The 27,394-nt window shown below is 34.6% G+C and overlaps 1 protein-coding gene across 5 annotated transcripts in view; it reads right to left on the bottom strand.

Moving 5' to 3' along the window:
* Positions 1-7,411: 7,411 nt before the first annotated feature.
* CTDSPL2 (CTD small phosphatase like 2) overlaps positions 7,412-27,394 on the bottom strand; it is an 86,233-nt gene continuing 66,250 nt past the window's right edge. For all 5 annotated transcript variants that reach the window (XM_055316811.1, XM_055316808.1, XM_055316807.1 and 2 more), the window contains 5 exons: positions 16,774-16,836; positions 16,590-16,669; positions 13,478-13,604; positions 11,289-11,384; positions 7,412-10,649 (listed from right to left, as the gene is read on the bottom strand). In XM_055316811.1, the coding sequence (XP_055172786.1) occupies positions 10,584-10,649; positions 11,289-11,384; positions 13,478-13,604; positions 16,590-16,669; positions 16,774-16,836 (432 nt within the window). In that variant the 3' untranslated portion in view covers positions 7,412-10,583. The remainder of the gene's footprint in view (positions 10,650-11,288; positions 11,385-13,477; positions 13,605-16,589; positions 16,670-16,773; positions 16,837-27,394) is intronic.

Raw genomic sequence — 27,394 nt, 5'->3', positions numbered from 1 at the left:
CCTGCATGGAGTCTGCTTCTTTCTCTCTGCCTAGGTCTCTGCCTCCCACTCTCTCTCTCTCTCTCTCATGAATAAATAAATAAAATATGAAAAAAAAAAAAAAGAATCCCAACTCTTTGCTGTGGCATACAAGGTCCTGCATGGTCTGACCCTACCTCCCATTAATCCCCTATGTCATTTTTCCTCAGTAACTTCATTGCTACTAGCCCTCTAAGGACACTAAGCCTTTTCCTATTTTTGGACTTAGTACTTACTGTTCTGCCTAAGTGTTCTTTCCACACCTCTTGGCTTGGTTGGTTTTTCTTCTTTCAAATCAAATGTTACCTTTGCAGAAAGTTCTACCCTGATCTCCCTCCTGCTAGAGGCCTCCCCCACTTACTCTATCTCATCGCTCTTGTTTTTTTTTTTTTTTCATCGCTCTTGTTTTTATCACAGCATTTATCAGAATATCTAATGACCTTGTTTACATATTTAATGTTTGTTTGGAGTACAGGGACTTTGTCCATGTTATTACTGTATTCCCGGTCCCTGGCACATAGTAAATGGTCAACAAATGCTTTTGAAAATGACTGAATGGTGCCTCTCATCATAATAAGGAATAAGGATAAATTAACTTTTGGCCACACAGACCTTGACATTCTTGTGGGACATATGAATAGAAATGTCTAGTACATATTTGGAACCAGAGAGGTCTGGACTATAGATAGAGGATTAGGAGTCATCTGATGGTGGTAGATGGAATCATGTGAAACTAGAGGCTATCTGATGATAGGATAGAATGAGAAGACTCTTTGAAGGACATCAACTTTTAAGGAGCAGTCAGAGAAAAGAGGTGTAGAAAGGATAGTAGGTTAGAAAAAAAATATATCCTTCCAGTTCTACCAGTTTTTTTGTTGTTTTGTTTGTAAAATATTTAATTTTAAAATATTGTGGAATATATTTGAAAATTCATTTTTGGAAGTCAAGAGACCTAGGAAGTCATTCAAATAATCGAATTATATTGAACTAAGCACTGGACACTTCTGGTGAAGAGTGGAGAAAGCTCACAATAATTCCTCCTTTAATGGAAATTGTTGTATTATGCAAGAGCAGGTGGGCTCCCAAAAGCTGTGTTTGCTTTCTTACCATAGTTGATTTGGGAAGGTCAAAAGCAAATTAACTGTGAAGCTAATGAAGCTTTAGCTCCAGGGCCCTTCATTGCATGGACCCCTTCCACTCTTTAAGATAGCCCTCCAAATTGTGTATGCTTCAAACTATGTAAAATTAAGAACTGCCCCTGGGTGGGATGCAAGTAACCTAATGGACCTGTCAGTTCTCTTTGTGGGTAGTCTCCAGAGATGGCCCTTAAATGAAGAATATTCAAGCTGTTATGCAGGCTCCCTTTGAGTCTAGGCTAGCCCTATGATTCATTTTTAACCAGAATAGGGCAGACGTGATGGGGAAATGCTAGCCCATAACAATCCTTGTAGCTTCCACCTGTGCCTTTTGGAATGTTCATTCTGGTGGAAGCCAACAGCCACGTAAGGAGTCTTACTACTCTAAGACCACCATATGGAGCTAAGCTAACCATATGAAGAGGCTGCCTAGGGAAGGAGCCAGACATGAGAGTGAAGAAGCCATCTTGGACATCCAGCTTAGTTGAACCTTCAGATGATTCTAAATATTTGAATGCAAGTGCAGAAGACTGAAAGTAAGACTTGCCTAACTGAGCCCCATCAACTCCTAGATGTGTGTCTTGGTTTCAGTCTTCTGTAAGTTATCTTAGGCCTCTTAATTTTTGAGGTGAATTGTAAATAGTGATAACAGAAAGATTCTCTTTCCCAGGGCTTTAGAAGTTGGTGTCTGATGATAGCACCCTGAAGGGAAGACCACAAACTCCTGGTGAAGTGGTGATTTTCCAGGCCACTTTACTTTCTTCTACCTACCCTTGAGGTCCAGTTGTCCAGCTCGTCTTTAAATGTCATGAGGTACTCCAGCATCTTTCCAGTGTATTTCATTCTTGGCCTTAGCAAAAAATTTAACAAATACATCCTAGTAGATAATAAATCTTTAGAGGCTAAGCTCTGCTCTATTTAAGTCTGTGTTTGGCACATAGGAGGCACTTAGTAACTGTTGAATGACTGCATGAATAAATTTCTATACAGAACTGGGTTTTCTTTACCAAGAAAAACCTACCCATCAGGTCATTCTTTTTCCTCATGAAGGGTGCTCTAAAAATTAATTTGGGTCCTAAAGACACTTTATTACTAGTAAACCCATAGCAATATAGTAGTAACCTGAACTAGGAAATAGTAAATAAGTGGTTAAGAAGGGGCCATATGCAATCAACAACCTCAAGATGGACTCTCAGGAAAGCAAGACTATATATTTCTGCAATAATGGTTACAATTTGTCATCTATCATTAGTAATGTAGTCATCTATATTAACTTGCCTGAAGATGTTCTAAGACAATGTATCTTAAAATGAACAAAAAAAGGGTTAACAGAAAGAAGGTGAAGCATAGGGAAGGTAAGACCAAAGAATAAGATTTTGAGTCTAAAAAGGGTAAACTAACCTACAGCCTTTTGGCAGATACCTAGTAGAGAAGTGAAGTGTCCTGTTGAATTAATATTAGCCATTATGATTTATTTTCAGTAGCCTCTCTCTCTTGCTCCACCCTTACCAAGCAGACATCTGATTTTAATTTAGTTTCATAGGGAGAAATCTTGCTGCCAATAAGTGAAGGAAATTGAAATCTGACTTAAAAACTAGTGTGTTGTGAGTTTAGTTGGTATGAACCCAATTCCCCTGAATCTCATCAACTCTGGGTTGAATTGAATCAATCAGTTTTCTGTACATATAAAAAGTTTGGACTTTGAAGTGGGAGCTCATTCAGTTATTCAGCAAATAATTATTGAGTGCCTACCCAGTACCAAGTACTGTCCCAGGTTCTGAGGATATTAACTTCAAGGTATTAATCTACATGCAACTGAAAATGGGTTTTGGGGTTTGGGGATGCTATGGAAAAATACATGGGCTATATGTATGCAGCACTGATAAACTTTTGAAGCAAAAATTGGGAATTTACTCACAGTGTTATGCATATGCTTTCTGAAATGTGGAAGCAGGGAAACAATTGTCTAGAATTATGTGCTAGAAAATTCAGTCCTTAAAATGAATCTATGGTTCGCTTTAGTCTCTAGGGGAACCCTATAATCACATAATAGTATTCTTATTTTATAGATGATCAGAATAATTGATCAATGTTGGTTGAACAAAGCAGTTGAGCATCTGCTTTTGGATCAGGGCCTGATCGTGGGGTCTTGGAATCTAGTCCCACATCGGGCTCCCTGTGAGGAGCCTGCCTCTCTGTCTCTCATAAATAAATAAAAAAGGGGGAAAAAAGAAAATAGAAATTAAAAAAAAAGAAAGAAAAAAATTTCATTTATTAATTTGAGAGAAAGCACACGCAGGGGGGAGGGGAAAAGCAGACTCTCCACTGAGCAGGGAGCCTGATAAGGTGCTTAATCCTAGGACCCTGGGCTCATGACCTGAGTTGAAGGCAGACGCGTAACCAACTGAGGCACCCAGGTGACCCTCTATGTAACTCTTAACTGGCCTCCCACCAACCCATTCTACTCTGTCACCCAAAGTGATCTTTTCAAGACAAATCTGATCATATACTCTCTTGCTTGATTTTACTTCCTCCCCCCACAGCCATGCCTGGCTTTACATTCTTTCAATGAATGTTCTACAGATCGCAATGCTTTTTCAGCCAACCTAAGCCTTGCCTCCAGACTTGTGTAACTGGCATTCTCAAAGCCATTCTTCTCCGTGACTCTTTTCCCAAAATTATCAGTCTGCCTTACTGGACTATAAACTTAGGGCAGTGTCAGGCTTGCTTTCTCCTGCCACTCGTAGAGCCTGAAATAGTGTCTAAGACATACTAAGGCAGTGTTTTGTTTTGTTTTTTAAGGTTTTATTTATTTATTCATGAGAGACACACATAGAGAGAGGCAGAGACACAGGCAGAGGGAGAAGCAGGCTCCATGCAGGGAGCCCAATGTGGGACTCCCAGGACCCTGGGACCATGCCCTGAGCCGAAGGCAGATGCCCAACCTCTAAGTCACCCAGGCATCCCAAAGCAGTGTTTTAAAATGGCTTTTGCTGGGGATCCCTGGTTGGCTCAGTGGTTTAGCGTCTGCCTTTGGCCCAGGGCACGATCCTGGAGTCCCGGGATCCAGTCCCAGTCAGTCCCACATTAGGTTCCCGGCATGGGCCTGCTTCTCCCTCCTCCTGTGTCTCTACCTATGTCTATCATAAATAATCTTTAAAATAAAAAAAAAAAGACTTTTGCCTTCACTAGGAAGGCTACTTATAGTTACTTTCAACAAATATTGCCATATATTGAATCTAACTTTAAGGCTCATTATGTCTAGGTACTAAAAGCTGTCTAGTTCATTTGGTTCATCCAAGATGGCAAATCATTTATTTCAGCCTGCTATCCCAACTACTTACCAGATCTGCCAAGCCATTCAGTAATGTTTCCTCATCACCCACTTTTTCCTTAACACTCAGCGTTTTTTCATATAACATGTTAACATAGGTGACCTATTATTACTTCCGTCATTTGAATGTACCCTACTGCCCATGTTTTCCCTTAAAAAAACAAGGACATGTAGTATTACAATATCTTGATTTTCCACTGCCCCTTCCAGCTTCCGACATCTCCCCACCATGCATATGTACATCCTGCATATCCTCAAGAGAACTAGCTGCTTTAACATTTCCATTGTGGTAGTTATTTGTATATTCCCTTACGGTTTATAACGTCTTGATGTTTCATCTTTGTAATTCTGAAAGATAGACGTTGGTGCACCCTTTCTTTGCAGAGAACAAATCGAGGCTCAGAAAACTGTCTATCAAGTTAACGGATGACCCTTTTATTAACCAAACTCCCAAGTCAACTATTCACCTGAAGTCCTGTCATTTCATATTTAAAGGCAGCAGAGGTACTCCAGTGACTCTGAAATGTGTATGTATGTGTTAAATTCTATTGGAGCTTAGGGAAAATAGTTACCAAATATCCCATCACAGCCAGGGGCTGGGGAAAATGAAGAGATGCTGGTAAAGGAGAGACATCCAGTTGGATGAGGATCTAATGTTCTGGGGACCTAATGTACAGTATAGTGACTAACAGTACAGTAAATGTATTCTTGAAAGTTACTATCAGAGTAGACCTTAAATGTTCTCATCTCACCCTAACAAGAGTGGTGAAGGATGTGTTAACTTTATTGTGGTGAACATTTCACAATATATGTATAAAGTCATCATACTGTACACCTTAAACTTACACAATGTCAATTTTACTCAATAAAGATGGAGAAAAAGTCTCACCACAGAGATTGTGGCGGAACCAGAATGCTGTTCTGTAGTTATGTTGGTTCATGTTATTTTGCCCATTATATCAAGTATAAATTCCTCATGTTTGGCTCACCATAATCTGGTTCTTTGCTATCACATCTCCTTTTCAGAACTTGCCTCTTTATTCAGATTTTATTCCACTTCCTCACATGCTAGTTCCAGAGATTGTGATTTCTCGTCTGTAACCTACTCTGTGTTCCTTACATGTATGTCCTGAAGATATCAAAGGGGAGAGTAATGTGAAAAAAATCATGTAACTGTTAACAAAAAAAGCATTATACAAATATAAGCTGTTAGATACTGTTTGTAATGGCTGATAAAATATCATCAAAGAAAAGTGCTTCCATAAAAGTTTTATTTATCCCCACAACAACCCTGTGAGGTAGGGTGATCAGGGCATTTGAAGATGAGAAAACTAAGTCTACATTACTTGTTCACGGCTATACTGCATAGTAAATATGTAGAAATTAAACTGAGATTTTTAAATATCCATGACTTTTATATTGATTCACATGGAAAAAGGCAGAGAGAATATTAACTCCCCCCTACCTTAATGCCAAAAGGACACTGCCTTGAAAAATCCCATTTCAAAAGATGAAAGTAGTATTTCATTGCTTATTTCTACAAAGATTTATAAAATAAAAAAATAGTGAAATATTTTACAGTTAATATATATAATGGTCTCATTCAGGGATGTCCTTCAGCTGTATATATGATCAACTATTCCAAGTGCTAGAAATGCAAACTCTTAAAAAGTATGAGACGAGAATGATAATGAGCAGTAGCCTCAATCTTCTTTATTATTCCTCCATGTATCTTGAATAAGTTCTGTGAAATCTGGTCCCAGTTAAAAAACAAAAAACCAAAAACCAAAACCCCACAAACCTACCACAGAGAGATGCCTGGTATTAGTTGCCTACTCTCAAACCACTGTCACATTATTTAAAACAGTGATTTCCCAAAGCTGGCTATTAGAATCACTTGGAGAGCTTTTAAAAAAACACAGAACTCTGAGGCCCCACTCTAGGTCCATTGAGATAATTCTGCAGGGGCTAGGCCTCAGGAATCTATTTTTTAAGCTCTTCAGAGTAACTCTAACAGTCAGGTTTGGGAAGCTCTGATGTATTTAAAAATACTAACTAATATAAAAACCAAAAAGTAAGTATAAACTTGCTGCTCTCTTATCCCCTTTAAAAAATTTCTCAAAACACATTATATCTCTGAACTCTTGCCTCTGGGCAAGTAATTTCAATTCAAGATACAGCGAAACATTTTATAAAAATGTATCCTAGTGAGTGAGAGTTGGATTCCAATAATAATTTAAGTGGCATTTAAATATAAGATACTGAGTTTTGTGGTTCTTAATCTGAAATTTTTAAATGTGTTTTTATACAGGTTCCTAGCAGGCTTTTCACCTTGGGAAGATATGAAAAGTAATGACATAATCAAGCATATCAGCACTGAAAAAATACTATACTCAAATATAGCTCATGAGAGGAATAAGAAAGTGAATGAATGACAACCTAAGGCCTTTTGGCCCATACATTTTTGTTCCCAGTCCACTCTTCCCCTATAAGGGGAAATAAAATAAACATTCTTTCCTAGTTGCTTGGCATAGTTATTCAGTGGGTAACTATAACTAAGTTAATTTAGATACACAAGATTAAAAGAGATAACAAATAAATACCTAGGAAGACAAAGAGAAGTCAGTTCAGAAAACCTTAACTAGCTAATGATGTGGTATATAACACCATTATGTTAGTACAATTAAATGAAGGCTTCAGTGTCCTTTACATTTCAGCTTTATGTGATTGACACAAGAAGTGGAAGAGATCTGGTCCTTATGAAGAATTCTGTGCTCGTTGTAAAGATTTGTAGGAATAATGAAATGCTTTCTTCTTTGATGAGATGAAGTCTCTGTTTTCAGGCAAGTTGACTGAACAAAACAAACTTCTTTAGAAGGTTGAATGAAAGTAATATCTAGCTGAAGAAGTCATTGGCCAAAGGTAACTTTTTAAAAACCATTCTATGTTTAACACTAAAAACAAAAACAAAAACAAAACAAACAACAACAACCAAACAAACCAGAAAAACCAGAGAAATATAAAAAAACAATGTACACATCCATTTTCACTGACAGGTACAAGAAAATAGCCATTTATAGAAGTTACAATGCTTTCAACAACCCCCCCTCCCAATTTTGGGAAACAAGATAAAGCCATTGGGTAAATAAATATACATACTAGCTAATATAAAACAATTATGGTTTCAAATTGTTATCAACTCTTTTAAGACTCAAAGAGAAATATGATGATATAAATCTGATTAGGGCTACATATATTACACAGAATTTAAAAACACAACTGATTTAAACATCCTAACAACAATACAAATATTTAAAAGAATGTCTTAAAAGCCAGACATTTATCACTGGAAATACCACAATTATAATATGTACTTCAGATATGTAATATGTATATAGGTCACTTTTGCTGTGTCTTATCATGTATCCATCTCTCCTGCATCTCCTACAGTCAGTTTTTAAAGAGTTCATGTTTCCTGTGTGAATTGAAGGGGTTGGGCACATCTCAATTCACAAAATATACACCTCCACTTAACTAAATGGAAGTGTTTAAGATAACATTTACCAAGAGTTAAAGAAAAGGGATAATGAGAAGGTAAAACATACTAAAGTGGAAGGAAACTGGATAATTCTCTTAGCAAATTTAAAATGACCCAAATCAAGTAATGAAGAAAACCAAATTGTTCTCAAGAAATTTTCTCAGTCCATATGAAATTTCTCTTTATTTCTTGTTATGCTAGATTCCTTGGTGGCTGACTTAAAGAACTCTCCTAGCATAGGACTGAAAACAGCTTTACCATTAATAAAAGATGATTAAAAGTTGGTGTTTATTTAAAGTGCCCAAGGCACAACACTACAGGTGCTTACATTTCCCTTTGAGTTATGGGAAAGCCCTTTGAGACTGTGTTTACTTAATCAGAAAAGCTTTCAGCAATTATAATGCACGCTGAAAGCTTAGATCTTGTATAGGTTTTGGGTTTTACGGTTTGAGCAAAAAAGGGAGCAAGGAGAAATGTAACTAGGTTCACAATTTTGAGCAAGAGCGTATGTAAAGGTAACGTATGTACATTTTATTTCAAGAAAGACAGGAGACAAACAGCATAAAGATGCCCAGATGCCCTAAAGATAAATACATTTCAAAGATTCTCATTAAAATGAATCTGGAGAATTTTTTCCTGCAAGCAAAATACCTTTCTTTAAATTAAAACAAAAACAACCAAAACAAATAATAATAATTAAAAAAAAAACAGTATTCTGAATTGCAAATGCTTTTGCTTTTTTTTTTTTTTGCAGAAAATCTGCCATGATTATTTTTTTTAATGAATAAGGATTTTCCACAAAACAGGCTTGCTCTACATGCTAGATTTTTTTAAACAGTTCAGTGACACAATATGCTAACTACATACACAACAGATAATATAGTAAGAAAACACTCAACCTGATGAAAAGTTAAAATCTTCATTAATACACTGAAAATTGACATAACTCATGCCTTTAAAATCAAAAATACAAAAATTAAATGTTTTCCTAAAAAGATTTCCTTATTTTAAGGATTCATTTGAAAATGAAGCTGCATGTAATTTGTACAATAAGTTGTACAAGTAAACAGGTAATATACATAAAAAATTAAGTGACATACTCCTCAATTATCAGTTGTCCACCTTTAATTTCCAATACTGTACTTTCTTAACAAGCATACAAAATATCAAACTTCTCTTTAGAAAAAGTGCCGTTCTTTGACATCCTTTACACAAAAACAGTCTGAGCCTGTGGCATGTTAATGCAGTCGAGAGGCAAAGCATACTAACTTTTACAAATTCTACCTTCCATAAAAAGCCTCCCGAAAAGGAGATTACACGCCACTATAAAAATATCAACCTCTTGTGGTAGCTGCATTAGAGAACCAAGGCTTGAAGACTATTTTCATATAGCATAGAAAACCACTATGAGAGCATATTAACTGCATTGGTGGCTTGGGAGTTTACTGTGCCACAGGATTATGCATAGCTACTGTAAGGTACCAAGACTGTTACACAGAGTTTTAAATTGATTGTAACCAAGAGCATAACAGAGGTACTACCAGCCCATGCAAAATAACTAAAAATACTGAGTCACTGTGCTGAATACTTCATTCCTGGAGAAAACCAAAGGCAGCAGTAACCAAATCAAGCCCAACAGGTGACCAAACTCATTCTCCTCAAAGATTGGTGAGCACAGTGAAGTCTGAGGTATACCTTTATCCATTAAATCTGTGTGCCATTGCAAGATATTACCATTTGGGAACACATGCCATCACAATGGTTTAAATCTTTTGAATATTAGTCATTCATATATTCTTATCTACCCAGTCCTTTGATTTTTTTTTAAAGATTTCACCTACAGTAGAATATTACAGAAACAAAATATAAATGCATGTCTTTCTAAATGAAACTTACATGGACTAAAAGTAGAGAATATTTTTAAACAAATATACAATATGCAGGCAGACAAAGCAGGAAAACGGCCATTCAAATGTATAATAAAAAACTAAAAATCAACTATTTCCAGAAAACTATGAAGCGCCTCAACTAAAAGGAATGCATAATGAAAATCTAATCTAATACAGGTCAAAAATGTAAAAAGGTTATAAACCTTAACAGGAAAAAATAAAACAACTTTTACTGGCCATTCCTGTTGAAATGAGAATCTTAAAGTAACAGAAAAGTGGCTACAAACCCACTTAGAGCACCAAACAGAGAGAAAATAAAAGTCCATTTTCATCTCTGTTATTATCATAAAATCCTGTGTGACTACAGGTCAAACTGCTGGTGGCAGAAACAGAATTCTTTATAAACTGCAGATGTCCTGTACATAAAAAAATTTCACTGGAGTTGCACTAGTTCTAAAGACTCTTCTGTTTTAGCCTACCTACTGTATGTATTCAATCTGAGATAAAGTCTCTTTCTGTAACCCTTGATTATTATTGGGCACCAAAGATAAGAAAAGCAAGACGGGGTACAAAAATGCAAAATTTCAACAGTAATGGCAATGTTTTTGTCTTAGTCCAAAAGGGTCCTGCATTCTCTCCCCCTTCAGTGATTTGACAAGTCTTTGTACTTAATCTGGGGGCAGCAAATCATGCAAGCGAAATCTGTCTCTGATGTGAGGTCGAACATCTTCATTCTGTGTGGAGAAAAAGACATTTTTAAAAACCATGTAATTTCAAAAATATGATCCTCGTAGCATTGTGAACATTCCTTTGCAGAGAAAATATACCACTATTTATTTTTACAACATACGTTAATATTGTTTGCCAAATATAAAGATACTATATGGAAGGTGATAACTTAGAATTCAATTTAAAGAAACCTGTCATTCAAATTTTAAATCTGTAAAAAACAATTATGCAACTAAGAGGTAAAACCAAAAGACAGGTAAAAGTGTTAAGCCACTGAACTCTACTTCGTATATTAGGAAAAAAATCACCCCAGAATAAAGTTTCAGTAGCATAAGCATAAATTCTAGATCTGAACTATGAAAGGAAAGTGAAATCAGTTTAATACTACTAGTTATTGATGTGTAAGAAGCCCAGTCAAATAAAAACATTCAATCTATGGTATTTTTAAATACCGATAAGCATGATTTTGATGTAATTTACAAGGTTAGAAAAATACTTATAATCCTTTTCAACTTTTGCCCTAATTTCACAGCATGTTCACTTAAAATGTCAGTGCACACAAAATAAAGCAATTAGAAAGGTTTATTTCAATAGAGTTGAGGCAATAAAAGCAAAACAGAAAAAGAAAATTAAGATATACTTACCAGTTCTACAAGCTTCTCCAGAAATGGAATCAATTTTAGGAGTTCATTGTCATTTTTATCCATAAACCAGCTTTCTATAGGGATTCCATTAGATAGCTAAAACAATAAATAAGTAATTAAATCCAATTTACATTTTGCCTACTTTGTAAAAGCTTAAAAGAGAAATAACAGATACTTAAGAGACACTGATCTATGTAAGTTCCTCTGAAAAGGAATGCCATCAAAGTTTATGCTTGTCATATTCCAACAACTCAACGGGGCAAGAGACAGATGTTAAGGAATACATCAAAGCCTAACTGGTTTTTTAGCATAATGTGTCTTCTTAGTATATATGAAACTAAACAAGAAAGATTCACTGAAACAAGTTTTGCATTAATGTAACTACAAATATTACTTGATTGATTCAAGAAATAGCTACTGGGATCCCTGGGTGGCGCAGCGGTTTGGCGCCTGCCTTTGGCCCAGGGCGCGATCCTGGAGACTCGGGATCGAATCCCACGTCGGGCTCCCAGCACATGGAGCCTGCTTCTCCCTCTGCCTGTGTCTCTGCCTCTCTCTCTCTCTCTGTGACTATCATAAATAAATAAAAATTTAAAAAAGATATTTAAAAAAATAAAAATAAATAAGAAATAGCTACTATCAGTAAGTGAAAGGTGCTGTGAATTAAGGCGTACTGCCAATCTAAACAGAACACTACTAGAAAGCCTGTCCTTTTATACAGGGACGGTATCACATTCATTGTTTTATTCCCAACAAATAGTAGGATAACCTGAAACAGCAGGAATGTAACAAACAGATGCAATGGTATTTCACTGAAGGAGGAGTCTAGAAACAAGAATGCAAAACATACTTGTTTTATAGTAAATAACCTCTAGGTTGTCTTTAACATTTATGCAGAATACTAAGTTTAAGATGGAAGATAACTGAAATGATTTTATCCAGAAACCAATATGAAATTCTTAAAAACATATTTCAAAATGTGAGCAATGACCTAAATTGAACATAGGTCAATACCATATGCAGTTTTCCCCTTTTACATCTTTTAACTTGTTTTATATACACACTCAATCCAATTTCCACCATCCCTAATCTGCACTGACTTATTGTGAAGGAAATCTCAGACCTATCACATGAACATTATTCATAATGTAAAACATATCTTGCAAGGATGGCTCATTTCTAGTCCAAGTTATATTTCAAAGAAACACTGACACGGTATAAACATACTGACAAAACAGTCTAAGAAATTATTTCAGAATGTCAAAGCAAACAGACTAAAACATGGGTAAGCTATTTATAATTCTCAAACATGTTTACAAATAATTATTTAACAACTGCTAGGAATGCTATGAATTATGTGTGTGTGTATGTGTATATATATATATATTAAAGATTTTATTTATTTATTCATGAGAGACAAAGCAAACAGACTAAAACATGGGTAAGCTATTTATAATTCTCAAACATGTTTACAAATAATTATTTAACAACTGCTAGGAATGCTATGAATTGATTGTGTGTATGTGTGTGTGTATATATATATATAAAAGATTATATATATATATATATAAAATATTTTATTTATTTATTCATGAAAGACACAGATAGAAGCAGAGACACAGGCAGAGAGAGAAGCAGGCTCCATGCAGGGAGCCCGATGTGGGACTTGATCCCAGGACTCCAGGATCACTACCTGGGCTGAAGGCAGGCGCTCAACTGCTGAGCCACGTGGGCATCCCAAATATGTATATTTTATACTCTTCTCTCTCTCTTTTTTAAGATTTTATTTATTTATTCATGAGAGACACAGAGAGAGAGAGGGAGACAAAGGCAGAGGGAGAAGCAGGCTCCATGCAGGGAGCCTGACGTGGGACTCAATCCCGGGTCTCCAGGATCATGCCCTGGGCTAAAGGTGGCACTAAACCACTGAGCCAGCCGAGCTGCCCTTATAGTCCCTTCTTATTCAGACTTATTACTCAGATTTTTTTATCTGTGTTGTACTTCATTTAAAAGAAAACTTTCCACAAGAAATACAGAGATTTGGCCTTTCTAATTTTAAAGATAACACTTAACAGGGAAATTTCACCAATGAAAATTCTGTTCACCCATCATATACTGTTTGGCAGCATTTGTTCTCATTATATGTAATTTCCCAATCTGAAATTTGTTTAGCAACCCTTTCATCCTACCTGATATGCAAAGGCTTGTGGTGAGTTGTCAATTATTATAGTCTTTGAAAGATCTCTTCCAAGGATATTTAAGTCCTTTATATAGTTTCCTTGTACACAAACACAATGTTCACGAAAAAGCCGATGCCTAAACATAAAAATAAAAACAAATTAACTTAAAAAAAAAAAACTCTAAAAAGTACAACATATATTGAAACATACAGACATACCATAGGCTTTAGAGTTTAAGCCTTATTATTTTCTCTCACAAAGGAAATTCAAATACCAATGTGAGCCTAAGCTTTGGGCTACAGTTTTACTTTAAAAAATGTTAGCAATTATTGAAACCTTACAACCAAATATTACCATGCCTTTAAGAACTTTGGCTTATCCCAAAATGTTATATTAAATTATAAAGAGGGATTAAAAACTCTGTAAATTGTTTTTGTAATTTATTTACCCAGGAAAGCTCAGTTCAGATGCAGCATCTGGTTGTCAGCGAGGTCCTGCTTTTTAACCAATTTTCCAGATGGTTGACTGAGGCACAAGGAGGTCAAGTGACTTGCCCAAGGTCACACAGTAAGTCAGTGGTTAGCCCCGCATTGGAACCCAGGATCCTCCTGGCTCCCAGTCCTTTGCTCTAACCAGAAGACCACACAGCCTCCCTATCCCTGTACATGCCAGAATAGAAAATATAAGAAGGAATGTTTCTGTGTTGGCATTTTTAAAAAATGTTTTTAGTTTCCCTTATAGTTTTGAGAAAAGATGTGGAGGCCAAAACATTCCATCATTTCAACTTTTCCCAAACCCATCTTTTAATTTAGTGAGTGTGTATATGATCATTTGAAATGAAATGATGAATTCAGATTTATTACAAATGTAAACTGATGTTTTACACCAATGATACTTAACTGAAAAATGTTATATCATTTTTAAAAAGCTATTAAAGGCTTTATAATAATAATACTTATATACTGTCATATTATATCATCTCATTTAGCACTCAAAATGTTAGTTTGTGAATATTACTAATCATTAATATAGATCACCTTGAAATATTCCCTTTGCATACATTAATAATTTGGTAGTCTGGCTTCCTTGTGTCTTAATCCCACTAAACAGTTTTTCAGCAGCTAGGGCCTACTTATACCTGTAGTTTTAATTATGAAATTTCAAGAAAAGGGCATTTTCTACCAACAAAATGTGCCATAGCTCTAAAACAACAAAACAACAAAACTCAACCTTAAAAATATCAGTGCCAGTGGTGATGACAGTTTTCCAACCAGACAAAATGTAGTAAAAATAGTTCTCTTCCTCCCTTTTATAAAGAAGACTTTTAATTAAGTGATCATCTACTTCTGTATGGTTTAAAGACCACCCTACTTTGAAAAGATAAGACCAGACAAAAGAATTTAAGACCTGGTTGGGCCTATAAAAGATTCCATTTTTTTATTTGTATAAACATTTATGTATGCGGAAACTGGAGAGGCAAATGCAGTGTGTACATGCAAGTTACTACTAATGTTTCTTCCCCAATAGCAGCAAACTCACCCAAGACAGGAAACAAATGAATATGTATGTGGATACTAAGGATTACTTCAATTAAATTACACTAAAACTCCTCCCACTTATTCAGGAGAGTGAGGATCTGTAGTAGGTATTTCAGTTTTAGAAAGAAACTACTTTTGCCAGTCATCAGATTTGCATTTGGACTCATGAGATTCAGAGATTATAGAATTTCTGAGTCTACCTTGTCTTCAACATAATTCCCTTTAGCACTAATGAATTCAATATATCATTCAAAAAGTTTCTCCTGTTTTAAATTATTCAAATGCAACTACATAAAACAAATTTAAACTTCCAAATGTGTAGATTTTATAAAACTAGTTTAAAAGAGGGGTGTTAATTTGTAACATCATAATTCCATAACTATGACTTGCTCCCTGGTAAAATGAAAGCTCTAAAAGAGAAAGGCATGTATTGATCACCACTGTTCATGGAACACTGGAGGTGCTAAATAGAAATCTTCAGAATGAATGAAGTCATCAAAACAAAATCATTTGTGTACTTTTTTAAAGTTAGGTAAAATTAGCATGTATTATACTTTCATGAATAGAATACCATTTTCATTTTTGTGTCTGATGCTTATTTATATGGAAGATTAAAATGGAAAGTGACAAGGACAAATTTTGATCCTTTAGGTTAAAAAAAATCAAAGTTCTATTTACAAGAAAGAAAATCTGCTAAGCAAGACATCAGAAAAAGTCTCAGCATAACTGCAAATACTCAATAACAAAGGTACTATTGTAACAGTAGAAACTAGGATTTTCCACTAAAAAATATGGAAGAAAGTATTCAAGAAAATGAATTCCCAGCTATTAAAGTTTTTTTTATGAGCCTTTTCTGGCATCTCTCATAGCTCTTGGTCAAAAAAATCCAAGATTAACTCTGGCATCTTAAAGGATGCATCAAGACTGCTGGCAGTCTTAATATCTCACTTCAGTTGACAGAAATAATGGAACTTATTTTCAAACTGTTTTAAAATTACCCAAGGCACTCCCACCTAACCAGGAACACACTGCATCTGCTGGCTCAGGACACACACAAGGAACTGAGTCCAGATCAGGATAACTTGAGTGACTAAACCAACTGCAATTTCCAATTAGATTCATGTAATGTTTTCTTTCCATGGAGGACAAATTTGCTCTTGAAAAAAGCAAAAGAGTTTAATTTATCCTTTCTGTTAAAATTAACCTTTATTTCTCTATGCCATTAAAAAAAGTGACATAACATGCATTATTTCAGAGACAGGAAGTGAAAATATCATGCACACAGTGAAAAATTCCACATACCCCCAATCTCCCCCAAGTCCCAAAAGAAGTGAGGATACAAATATAATTGTGAGTGAATAAATACATTTGATCCTTGTATCCTTTAAAGAACGTCTGTCTGAAGTTAAATCATTAGGAACTCTTAAAGAGTTTGGGGGCTTACAAAAATTCATTTCACCATTCAACACAACCAATCTCTATATATGCAGCCAACTGAAAATGGCCATCAAAATTAAATAGAATCATAGTAATTTCATAGATCAGTGTGACAGACATTTCCACTATTTCTTAATTAAATTTACCTGACCAGTTGCTTTTTAGGGTCTAGTATGTTCAGTAACTTGTCTGCATACACCTTCTTAGAAGCAGTAAAAAGAATGATCTACAAATTCAGGGGAAAAGAAGTAATCATTATACATGATCTAAATATGGGTACTATATTGAATAAAATAAAAATACTTATGTAATTAGCTTAAGCATGTTTACCTCATACATCTGAGACATTCGTTCCAGGAATTCCCTGAAGAATGGTCTTAATCTCACATAAACCTAAAGAAATAACAAAGATAGGCTTCACTAAATAAACACATAAAGTAGAAACAACGTATTTATAAGACATGTTGTGTTCTAACTTTGGATATATTATAATTAAGAAGTTCATATTTTAAAGTAATAGAAAAGTATACTAAGTACCACTCAACCAAATAGATTTCATATACAAAAAATCACTTAAAACAATCTTTTGGTAGGGTAATAATCATCATTGGTGATGTCACTTTTATATTTAAATGGCAGCATACAGTATAATTTTAATAAACATTTCAACTAAAAATGGAAGGTTTCCCTTTGAGATTTTGATCCACCAATCAGCTCCATCTTCCAGCCAGGTAGCATCCATCCAATAATTAGGCAGGCTGTGTGTCCACCTCTAGCTGACCTGTCTCAATGACCTTCCTCTAATACTCAGAATTTCTTCTCAACAATCACCTGCTAAGAATACTTTATTTTATTTATTTTATTTTTTGAATACTTTTATTTTAAATCTCTATTATTAAGATAAATAATGTTCAAGAAAGAGATGTCTGGATTGGTGGGTTTAAATAACTGGAATTTTTCAGAATTCAATCTTCTTCAACATTTACTGACTCAGACATGGCATCTAAATTAGCACTACTGGTCTACTTGATATTAAAAATACAATAGTCAAACACACCAGTTATCAAAACCTACTGACAACATCAGAAAAAACTATAGTACCCAAAGAACTGCCTTATAAATATTATTTTCTTATTTCTGTGTTCTTTTTGCCTATATTTAATGTAGCTCTTATAATACACTCCAGAATTCAAAAAGCACAGAATTCTAAGCCACAACAGTTAAAAGATTTATAAAAGATTTTATTTTTATTTTTTTATTTTATTTTTTTAAAGATTTTATTTATTTATTTATTCATAGACACAGAGAGAGAGAGGCAGAGACACAGGGAGAGGGAGAAGCAGGCTCCATGCAGGGGAGCCTGATGTGGGACTTGATCCTGAGTCTCCAAGATCACACCCAAGGCTGCAGGCGGCACCAAACCGCTGCGCCACCAGGGCTGCCCTATAAAAGATTTTAAATACTATTCTTTTTGTGACAAAATTAAAAAAAAAAAAGAAAAATTTATACTTTACACTCAAAAGTGATTAACTTCAAACACCATGAACAACAAATATTTACAGAAGACCTATGTGCCACATTCACTGGATTCAGATTTTAAAAAAAAACCCACTAGTGACAACAAATTCAAAACCTACGCTTCATGAAAAAAAAATTTTTTTAAATATTTTATTTATTTATTCATGAGAAACACAGAGAGAGGCAGAGACAGAGGCAGAGGGAGAAGCAGGCTCCTTGTAGGGAGACCAATGAGGGACTTGATCCTGGGACTGCAGATCATGCCCTGAGCCAAAGGCAGATGCTCAACTGTTGAGTCACCCAGGCTGTCATCAACATAACATCCACACAAAAATGCCCTCATGATAAAAATCTTGCTCTGGGAATGTTTTAGGGAAAAATAGGGAAATCATGCAAAGGATTCTAGGAAGTAGCAACCATGTACTACCAATCTTTATAGTTTCCAAAGTCCGCAGGCATAAGAAAATGCCAAATATACAGCAAATACTTGATTAAAAAAAAACAACACAGTTGAGTAAATCAAATAGAACTATCCAAAATTAAGCAGTATAGACCAAACAGAGAGAGGCAAACCAGTGTGACTATACAAGGTCAATTACTGAGTTTCCTTAAACACTAACCACTTGTTTCCTTAAATACTAACCACTTGTAGAAGACAAATTTTGAACAATTGTTACAGGTTAATAATATCAATTCTACCCCTACCTCTAGGCTAAAATAATAAAATATACTTGTTTTTAATCCTATTAGGCACTTTATTTTAATCCTGACTAATCAAAAACAAACTAATGCCATATGCTCCTACCTCTAGAGCAAATAAAAATTACCAAATCCTTGGTATTCAATCACTATCATTTAGGATGAGGCACAAGAAATTTAACTAGAGCTGCTCTTCTAATTAATTTTAACATTTTTCATCCATCCTTGTGGCCAACTCAAGTAACACAGATTTTTTTAAAGATTTTTTTTTTTTTATTCATAGAGATGCAAAGAGAGAGAGAGTAGCAGAGACACAGGCAGAGGGAGAAGCAGGCTCCATGCAGAGAGCCTGACATGGGACTCGATCCAGGGTCTCCAGGATCACGACCTGGGCTGCAGGCAGCGCTAAACCACTGCGCCACCGGGGCTGCCCAGAAATAACATTTTTTATTAACTACGGGTCTTTTCAAAAATAGATTGGTGATGATTAAAAAAAAAAAAACACACACACATCCATCAATTTAGTCAACACTTTTTTCCAATGACCTCATCTCAAGGATGATAAACTACGAACCATCAGAGCCTTTTGTTTGTTTCTAAGAAAGTTTATCATTTACATGCATTTAATAACCAAAATACTTTATTTTTGTGTTTGTGTAAATTATTTCATTTGTTCTCAATATCCCTGTTATCACTTGTTCCATATTATAATTAGGCTAAGTAAGGTCTCTAATTGGGATTTGTTTCCTCTGAACCCTAACATACTTCCATTTTAGAGAAATACTTCTACATAAACAGTATTATCCAAGCATAGCAAGTGGAACACTATACAAAGATGACATTTCCAACCTCTTTTACATGACTTCCAAATTAAGTCAGAAGTATAACTTCACTATACATTCTACTACTTTGACTATTCTTAATATAAAAATACATCTTAAAATTTGACATTACTTTCAAAATGTACTTGTTTACAGGGGATGAAAGGTGGCAGTGAAGATGGGGGAGTATATTGCTAGACTGTTTCCTTACCATAAAAACAGAATAATTGTTAGCTATAAAAGTTCTAGCCTCAAAACAGATTCAGCATTTGAACAGGATTAAAATATATACACAGAAACTAAAGTTGTTAGTGAAAAAAAAAAAAAAAGAACATAGAAAGGTACAAGGTAACAATGGGCAAGGGTAGAAGTTCTGCTATGTGCTGCAAAGGCAAAATCTCAGAAAGAAAAATTAAGAGACACAAGGCCAGGAGGGTCTAAATCATTTGGATGGATATATTAAAGCAGAAATATATAAAAGTCAAACACTAAGTACTATCTAGTTGGAAACAGAAAATTGTGAGTAAGATATATATAATACAAAGAGACAACAATCACTTATTGTGTGAGGTCAAAGAAATACAGATATGTACAAATGCAGAAGCATGCCATTCCAAAATGCTTCCAAATCTATTCCACAGATGCTCTTAACTACATTTATCTTCTAACTTTCTCATCACAAAGATTCCTGTCCTGGGCTGCCTATTTCCTATTTTCCACATTCTTTCTCTACTTATTTCACTAACCATCCTTCTCCTAACAACTCTTTACAAAGTTTTAATCTTCTACCACTAAAACAATACACATTCTGAAAAAAAGCCAAAAGTTTAAAAATAATGCAGAATGCTATAAAGAAACAATTATATAAATATACCATACCCAAAGATATGTCTTAAAAAGGACTACTACCAAAAGATAGTGATTTTTTTAAAAGATTTATTTATTCATGAAAGAGAGAGAGAGAGAGAGAGAGAGAGAGGCAGAGACATAGGCGGAGGGAGAAGCAGGCTCCATGCAGGGAGCGCGATGTGGGACTTGATCCCAGCACTTGGGATCACGCCCTGAACCGAAGGTAGATGTTCAACCGCTGAGCCACCCAGGCATCCCCAAAGATAGGGATTTATGAATGTTAAAAATACAAAACTTTTAAAAACAAAACCTACTAGAATAATACCTGCAAAATTGTGATAATGGAACTAATCTTGTGAACTGATTTTACTAAAATTTAAATTTTATATAGAAATATAATGAATATGGGATCCCTGGGTGGCGCAGCGGTTTGGCGCCTGCCTTTGGCCCAGGGCGCGATCCTGGAGACCCAGGATCGAATCCCACATCGGGCTCCTGGTGCATGGAGCCTGCTTCTCCCTCTGCCTATGTCTCTGCCTCTCTCTCTCTCTCTCTGTGTGTGTAACTATCATAAATAAATAAAAATTAAAAAAAAAGAAATATAATGAATATATATATATATAATGGAAAACATTACATTAACAGTACATCAACATTCCTTCATATGAACAATACCTGATAGCATGTACTTTCTTTGCTATTAAGACAATAAGGACATCATATAACTGGTGTATACACATAGTCCAACCAGGCCATAAATGGTTAACAAAACTAGATTTAAAGACGTAAAGTCACCAAATAAAAAGCTAGTTAAAAATTGATTATAAATATTTTGTGATAGTCTGTCTAAATTCAAATTCATGACTAAGTATGTAATGTCAAGCTATATAAACTGAATAATTTCTATTAGTTTACCAAGTCTTTTTTTTTAAAGATTTTATTTATTTATTCATAGGGATGCAGAGAGAGAGAGAGAGAGAGAGAGAGAGAGAGAGAGAGAGGCGCAGAGACACAGGCAGAGGGAGAAGCAGGCTCCATGCAGGGAGCCTGACATGGGACTCGATCCCAGGATTCCAGGATCATGCTCTGGGCTGCAGGCGGCGCTAAACTCCTGCGCCACCGGGGCTGCCATAGTTTACCAAGTCTTATCTAATTTCACAGATAACTTTAACAGCATGACCACAAAAAAGAAAAAAACAGAAGAAGAGGAGGAAGATGAGGAGAAAAGGAAGAAGCATTACTTTGTGGGGAAGTAAGAAAAAAAATTTATTACATGTAAATCTTTTAAGGAAAAATGTCTTTAAAAAATATTATTTATTTTATTTGAGAGAGTGAGAGTGCAAGGGCGGGGAAGGGCGGGGGTAGAGAGAGAGAGAGAGGGAGAGAGAGAGAGAAAATCTCAAGCTGACTCTGCTGAGTGCAGAGTTTGACATCAGACTTGATCCCACGACCCTGGGATCATGACCTGAACCAAAACCAAGAGTCAGACACCTAACCAGATGCTTAATCTACTAAGCCACCTAAGGTACCCCTAAGGAAAAACATTTCTAAATGGTTTTAAGCACAGATAATATAACCTTAACATATTCAAAAAGAAATATCTGTTAATAGTTTTTCTATTATAACCTTTGAATTTATTGCTATATTGATAAAGGTTTTTAAATTTTTTAAAGGTTTTAATTTTTAATTAAAAAAAAAATAATCTCTACGCCGAACATGGAACTCAAACTCATGACCCCAAGATCAAGAGTGGCATGCTCCACCAACTGAGCCAGCCAGGTGCCCCATACTGATTGATATGGGTTTAAAAAAAAAAAAAAGTCAATTCAATGGGACTTCCCTACTTAAAGAATATGGCATCTTTAAATAAGATGATGACTGGTAAATGCCATTTACTGAATTAGCAGTAAGACTTTAAAGCAGTAGGAAAAAACCAACAAAACTGGGGAATGTGAAGAATGAGATGCTACAAATAACTGAAAAATCTTACCATTAGTAGATACCATAGGTGTACAAGTGACTCTGCCAATTTGTTAACCCTTCTGTATACCTCAGTCTCCTCATTTATAAAATGAGTAAAATAATAGTACCTACCTCATGGGGTTGTTGTGAGGATTAAATAAGTTAATATATATAAAGCATCTAGAATAGTGCCCACCTCACTGAGATTGTCAACACCTATTATTACCATCCACCTTATTATTTACAAGTAATTAGTCATAAGGAGAATAGTTGGAATGAGTACGATTCTATGGGGCAGAACTGGCTACCTCAACTCAAAGAGAAAACTATATAGCTGCAGTCTATACTTTTAAATCATGAATTGCATCAGTTGATAGCTTAACTATTTAACTTAGTTATCATTTTCTTAGCATCAATACTAGAGCACAGAGATAGAACCTAAATCCTCTTCAGAGAAAGAGAGACGCTCAGGTAGGACCTGCGGACCTCAACTTCATAACCCACTGGCTGAAATTATAGTCATCTTTTGCTTTAACACAGTTCTAACAAGAAGTAGATGGCTGCTGGGGATAGTATTTGTAGGCAGATCAATCTGGAAATGAGTAGGTAAATACTAAAATATCAAAAGAAAAAAAAAGTAAAACCAAAAATCACCAAACTAAAAGATTCCGCAAAGCATTAAACTATATAGAAATAAATTTGAAAAGGAATTTTCCTTTAGAGTCTACATGGGATAAAGTGAAGCTTATGGTATTCATATAGATAAGTTGGCAATGAAGCATAATTTTCAAGTAAAAATGGGCCATTATATATATATATGGTTTATATATATATTATTTAAACATGTGCATATGTATTTTGTATATACGTAAAATATATTTAAATAAAATTCAGCCATTTTATTTTTTTTAATTCAGTCATTTTAAAAGCAAAAAAAGTCACTTTAGTAAAACAAAAATATGCTGCTTTAAAAAATTCTAAACTGACTAAACAATTTAATATGCTTAGTAATCATCTGTCACCTCTCCTAAATTTGCAGAACGTTTTTAGCTGAACAAGAATTTTCCATGCATTTAAAAAATGAACTGCCTCTAATTTTAAGATCCATTTACAAAAAATACAAAGAATTCCTCATGAAATACATTTTATCACCTTTGAGAAGTAGGTAACTATAGGTCTCAGCTCTTTTTTTAATCTTAAGAATAATGAATAATTACAATGAAAAAAATAGTATCAATGTCTAACTAAACTTACTAATAAGGCTAGGAAAGTTCCTTTAAAATTACTTTTATATTAACCTACAATTATCAAAATATTGTTCCCTACCAGCTAAAATATTAATCATCAAATACTAAGTGTCCATGACTCCAAATGTTATATTTAAGGCACAATTATACACATTACTTTATACTTTTATACAACAAAAATTATGCTTTATGAAGGTCAAAACAAAATGCCTCTTGGTTAATATCTAAGTCAGAGACTGAAAGAAGAGAAACTTAGATATTTATTATAAAACTCTTCAATTACATGATTGCTTTTTTCTTCATGAAGCAAAAATAATCCTCACTTTTCCAAGAAAGACTAGAGAGGAGAAAGAAACCACTGACCCTCTATGCCTCTTGTTCTATAGTACAAAATATCTGAGATGCTTGTGAAAATTATCCTAGGCTGTAAGGTTCCCAGAAAACAAACAAACTATAGTAATGGGGAAGAGGTGGAGCTTTGCTAAACATGGGGTTTCCCACCCACCTCTCCCCCAATTTTCCCCATAAAAGCAACCTCTACTAATAAAACAAAGCATCCTTTAGCAAGTAGCTCCCTAAAGATCCTATCTCTCCTTGAGTGCTTACCACAATCTGATTTCTGGACAGCTGACCCAAAGTTTGATGATTTTACTGATCTTCAGAAAGCCACTGACTGGCTAAAGTCTTATTGGTGAACAGAGTCAAAAATCAGATGCCCCTGTCATACTTTACAGAATGAGGAGTTGGACAGCACAGTTACGTTTGGCTGCACTGTGGTGAAACATATGAGGCATCTTCTTTTTGTCTTCAATTAGCCACGTTTGGGCTGAGTAGCTCTATTACATCTTCAAAAAACTGAGCTCCAGTTCTTGATGGAGATAGAGGAAGGTCATTGAGGAGGTGGTTCAGCTCAAGAGCTAAGTGAAAAATCTGTCTTTTGATTCAGTCCTGCTTGTGGATAGAAGTCATCTTCTGGATGGAAGAGGGAGTGAGATGACCTAGAGTCTTGAATTGGTGGATCTGCAGGAACAGAAACTAAATACAGTGGAGACCTCTTAACTGAGTAACACCACGAGATGGATTTCCTGACAATGTGTCAAATAAGCTAAATATAAAGATTAAGTATGTGCATTGGTACTGATCATGCACTTGTTTTTCCAGATATCAAATGCATTTGCATCATTCTATGAATAAATATGTTTTCCCAATAACTAGCTGTAAAATAATTTATGGAAAAACAACCAATTTAAAGGGAAAAAAAGACCCATTCAAACAAAAATCCATATACTTTTGCCTTTGTGAGTCCCACACCCTCACTTTAAAAACTCAGTTCTTTTGAATGACTTTTTCTCTCCATCTTCACAAACTACAATCTATCCATATGTGTCAGTAGTAACATGTATCAAATTTTAATTTGAGTTGGATCTTTTAGGATTTTTTATCCCCCAGAGAAATGGAATTCAAATACACTCAATGTACTAAATTGAGGCTTGAATAATTGACCTGCTCAATAATTCTGAGACCTGCATTAAGTAAGCTGAGTCCTACTTATCAATCAAAAGGAGAGTATATACCACGAAGTCAGGCAATCTTTAAAGTGGTCCCCTTAAATTTCCCTTCAACTTTCATCTAAAATAACTAAGAAAGCCCACAATCAGATTATAGTGGATCTAGTTTTAAATCTCTATATATTAATAAAAATTTTGATATTTGATTACTTACTTCCACTTAGAATTTGAATATGTAAATTTACTGTATATACTCTCATAACTATTAGACCAAGGGTCAGCAAACTATGGCTTATGGGCCAAATATAAACCGTCACGTAGTTTTGTATGTAAAGTTTTACTGGGACACAGCCATGCTTATTTGATTATGTACATATTGTCTATGACTACTTTCACGCTACAATGTCAGAAAAAGTATTGGGAACATAGACTGCAGAACCTAAAATACTAAAAACTGGCCCTTTTCAGGAAAAAGTTTGCCAACCCCTGATATAGAGAATTTCTGAAACATATGTAAAACAATTTACACTTTAAACTGTTTTGAAAGAAAGAAAAATAACAAGTAGAATTAAAATTAGATATAGTTCAACCATAACAAACTTACCACAAAAAGAAACCAAAAGTAAAATAAGTCCCAAGAGGACACTTTATTTGGTTTTGATTCAGATGAAGAATTTGATCCTACCTTAATATTATCAGTTTATTTTTAAGAGTATATACATAAATGCTATGCAACTGACATATTCAAGAGTATATAGATAAGTGCTATGGAACTGTTCACTTAAAAATGGTTTATGTTGTGAATTTTACCTAAATAATTTTTTAAGAGTATATACAGTATTTTACAGGTTTCTACCTTTAAGTGGGCCACATTATATTGCAGTGGTTAAATATGTAAGTTACATCTTACCTAATAATGTGGTTTCTCCAAAATCTCTTAGATCATCTCAGACCCTTGTGTATATTTCTTCTTTGCCAGTAGATGGAGACAACACCACTGAAAGTTTAAAAGACATCATTCCCTGTTTAAAGGGAGCTTGCTGGTCTGAAAACTAGGGGATCCCTAACCCAAGATTTCTTCAAAGTTATTTTTAAAAAAGCAGACAGAATGGCTATGCCAAAACCAGAAATCCAAGGGAATATACCCAATATTAACTATGGACATCCTCAAAAATTTACTGAAGGGAGACTAAACTCTGTACATGATGGAGTAAACTAATAAATCGCAATATTAAAATGCAATCATCTCTTAACTTATAAGATTCAAACTTCCTGCTCACACTGCTCCTAATTTAGGCTAGATCATTTATTTTTTAGTTTCAGAAAATATAACTCAGAATATATAAGAAAAAGAGTTCTTTGAATTCCACAGTAGACGCAGTACATATATGGTTTTTATAAGTATTAGTCGTATGCACCGCCAGAAGACTTTTATTCAAAATAAGACAACTATCCAGATCCACATAAAAATAATAAGAACTTTATTTAAAAAAAGAAGAGAATTAAGGCAGAAATGGTGGAAGCAGTAAGAAAAAAATTCAATTTTATGGTCACAATAAAAAGAAATGCTCACGAAAGGGAACAATCAAACTCATCTACTTTCCAAGTTTCTTATTTCACTATCAAAAATGACATAAACAAACCAAAACTATTTCCAAGAAATAAATTTCAAATCTGAAAACTTAAGAAGTCATCCAAAAATAATTTAGTATTTTTCAAGTAACAACTTTCCTTTCTAAATTCAAAGCCTGAATGCAATTTTTCAACAAAAAACAAGGTTATCAAGCTAAAGAGAACTAAGACATTGCTATATTATTTATATTTGCCACAAGACTCCTGTCCTTGATGTGAACTAAATAAGAACAACCTATTTGGCAAAAAAAAGTCTTCTTAAGAAAAAATGATTACCTTAAATCAAATAATATCCAGTTAAAAAAGAAATGTAAAAATCTTAAAATCCTTTATTTTTATGTGTATTTTGCTCATTCTCTAATCAAAAACCAGAACTAAAATCAGCTTTCATAGAAGGGAAATGAATATAGTACTCACATAATAGCGTGCCTATAATGCCTATCTATGTTAAACCAGAACTGACAATAATTGCTAAAGTAAATCCTCTTATGACTCATTAGAAAGTAAAGTAGGTAAAGCAGATCCTGAACCACAAACTTCTATTTAACTCTGAAATTTTATGATTCTGAAAAGATAGTAACTATCATGTGCCAAGAAAACTATACCCACATTCTAACTGCCTATTAAGCACACAAACAACCATGAACACCTGTTCACCATTCACAAAGTAATTGTTCTGTGGCTTTATTTAATCCTTAGGTTTGCTTCCTCTTGA

This window comes from Nyctereutes procyonoides, unplaced genomic scaffold (assembly GCF_905146905.1).
Source record: "Nyctereutes procyonoides isolate TBG_1078 unplaced genomic scaffold, NYPRO_anot_genome, whole genome shotgun sequence".
Taxonomy (NCBI): Eukaryota; Metazoa; Chordata; class Mammalia; order Carnivora; family Canidae; genus Nyctereutes; species Nyctereutes procyonoides.
This window is presented reverse-complemented; position numbering and strand designations above follow the sequence as displayed.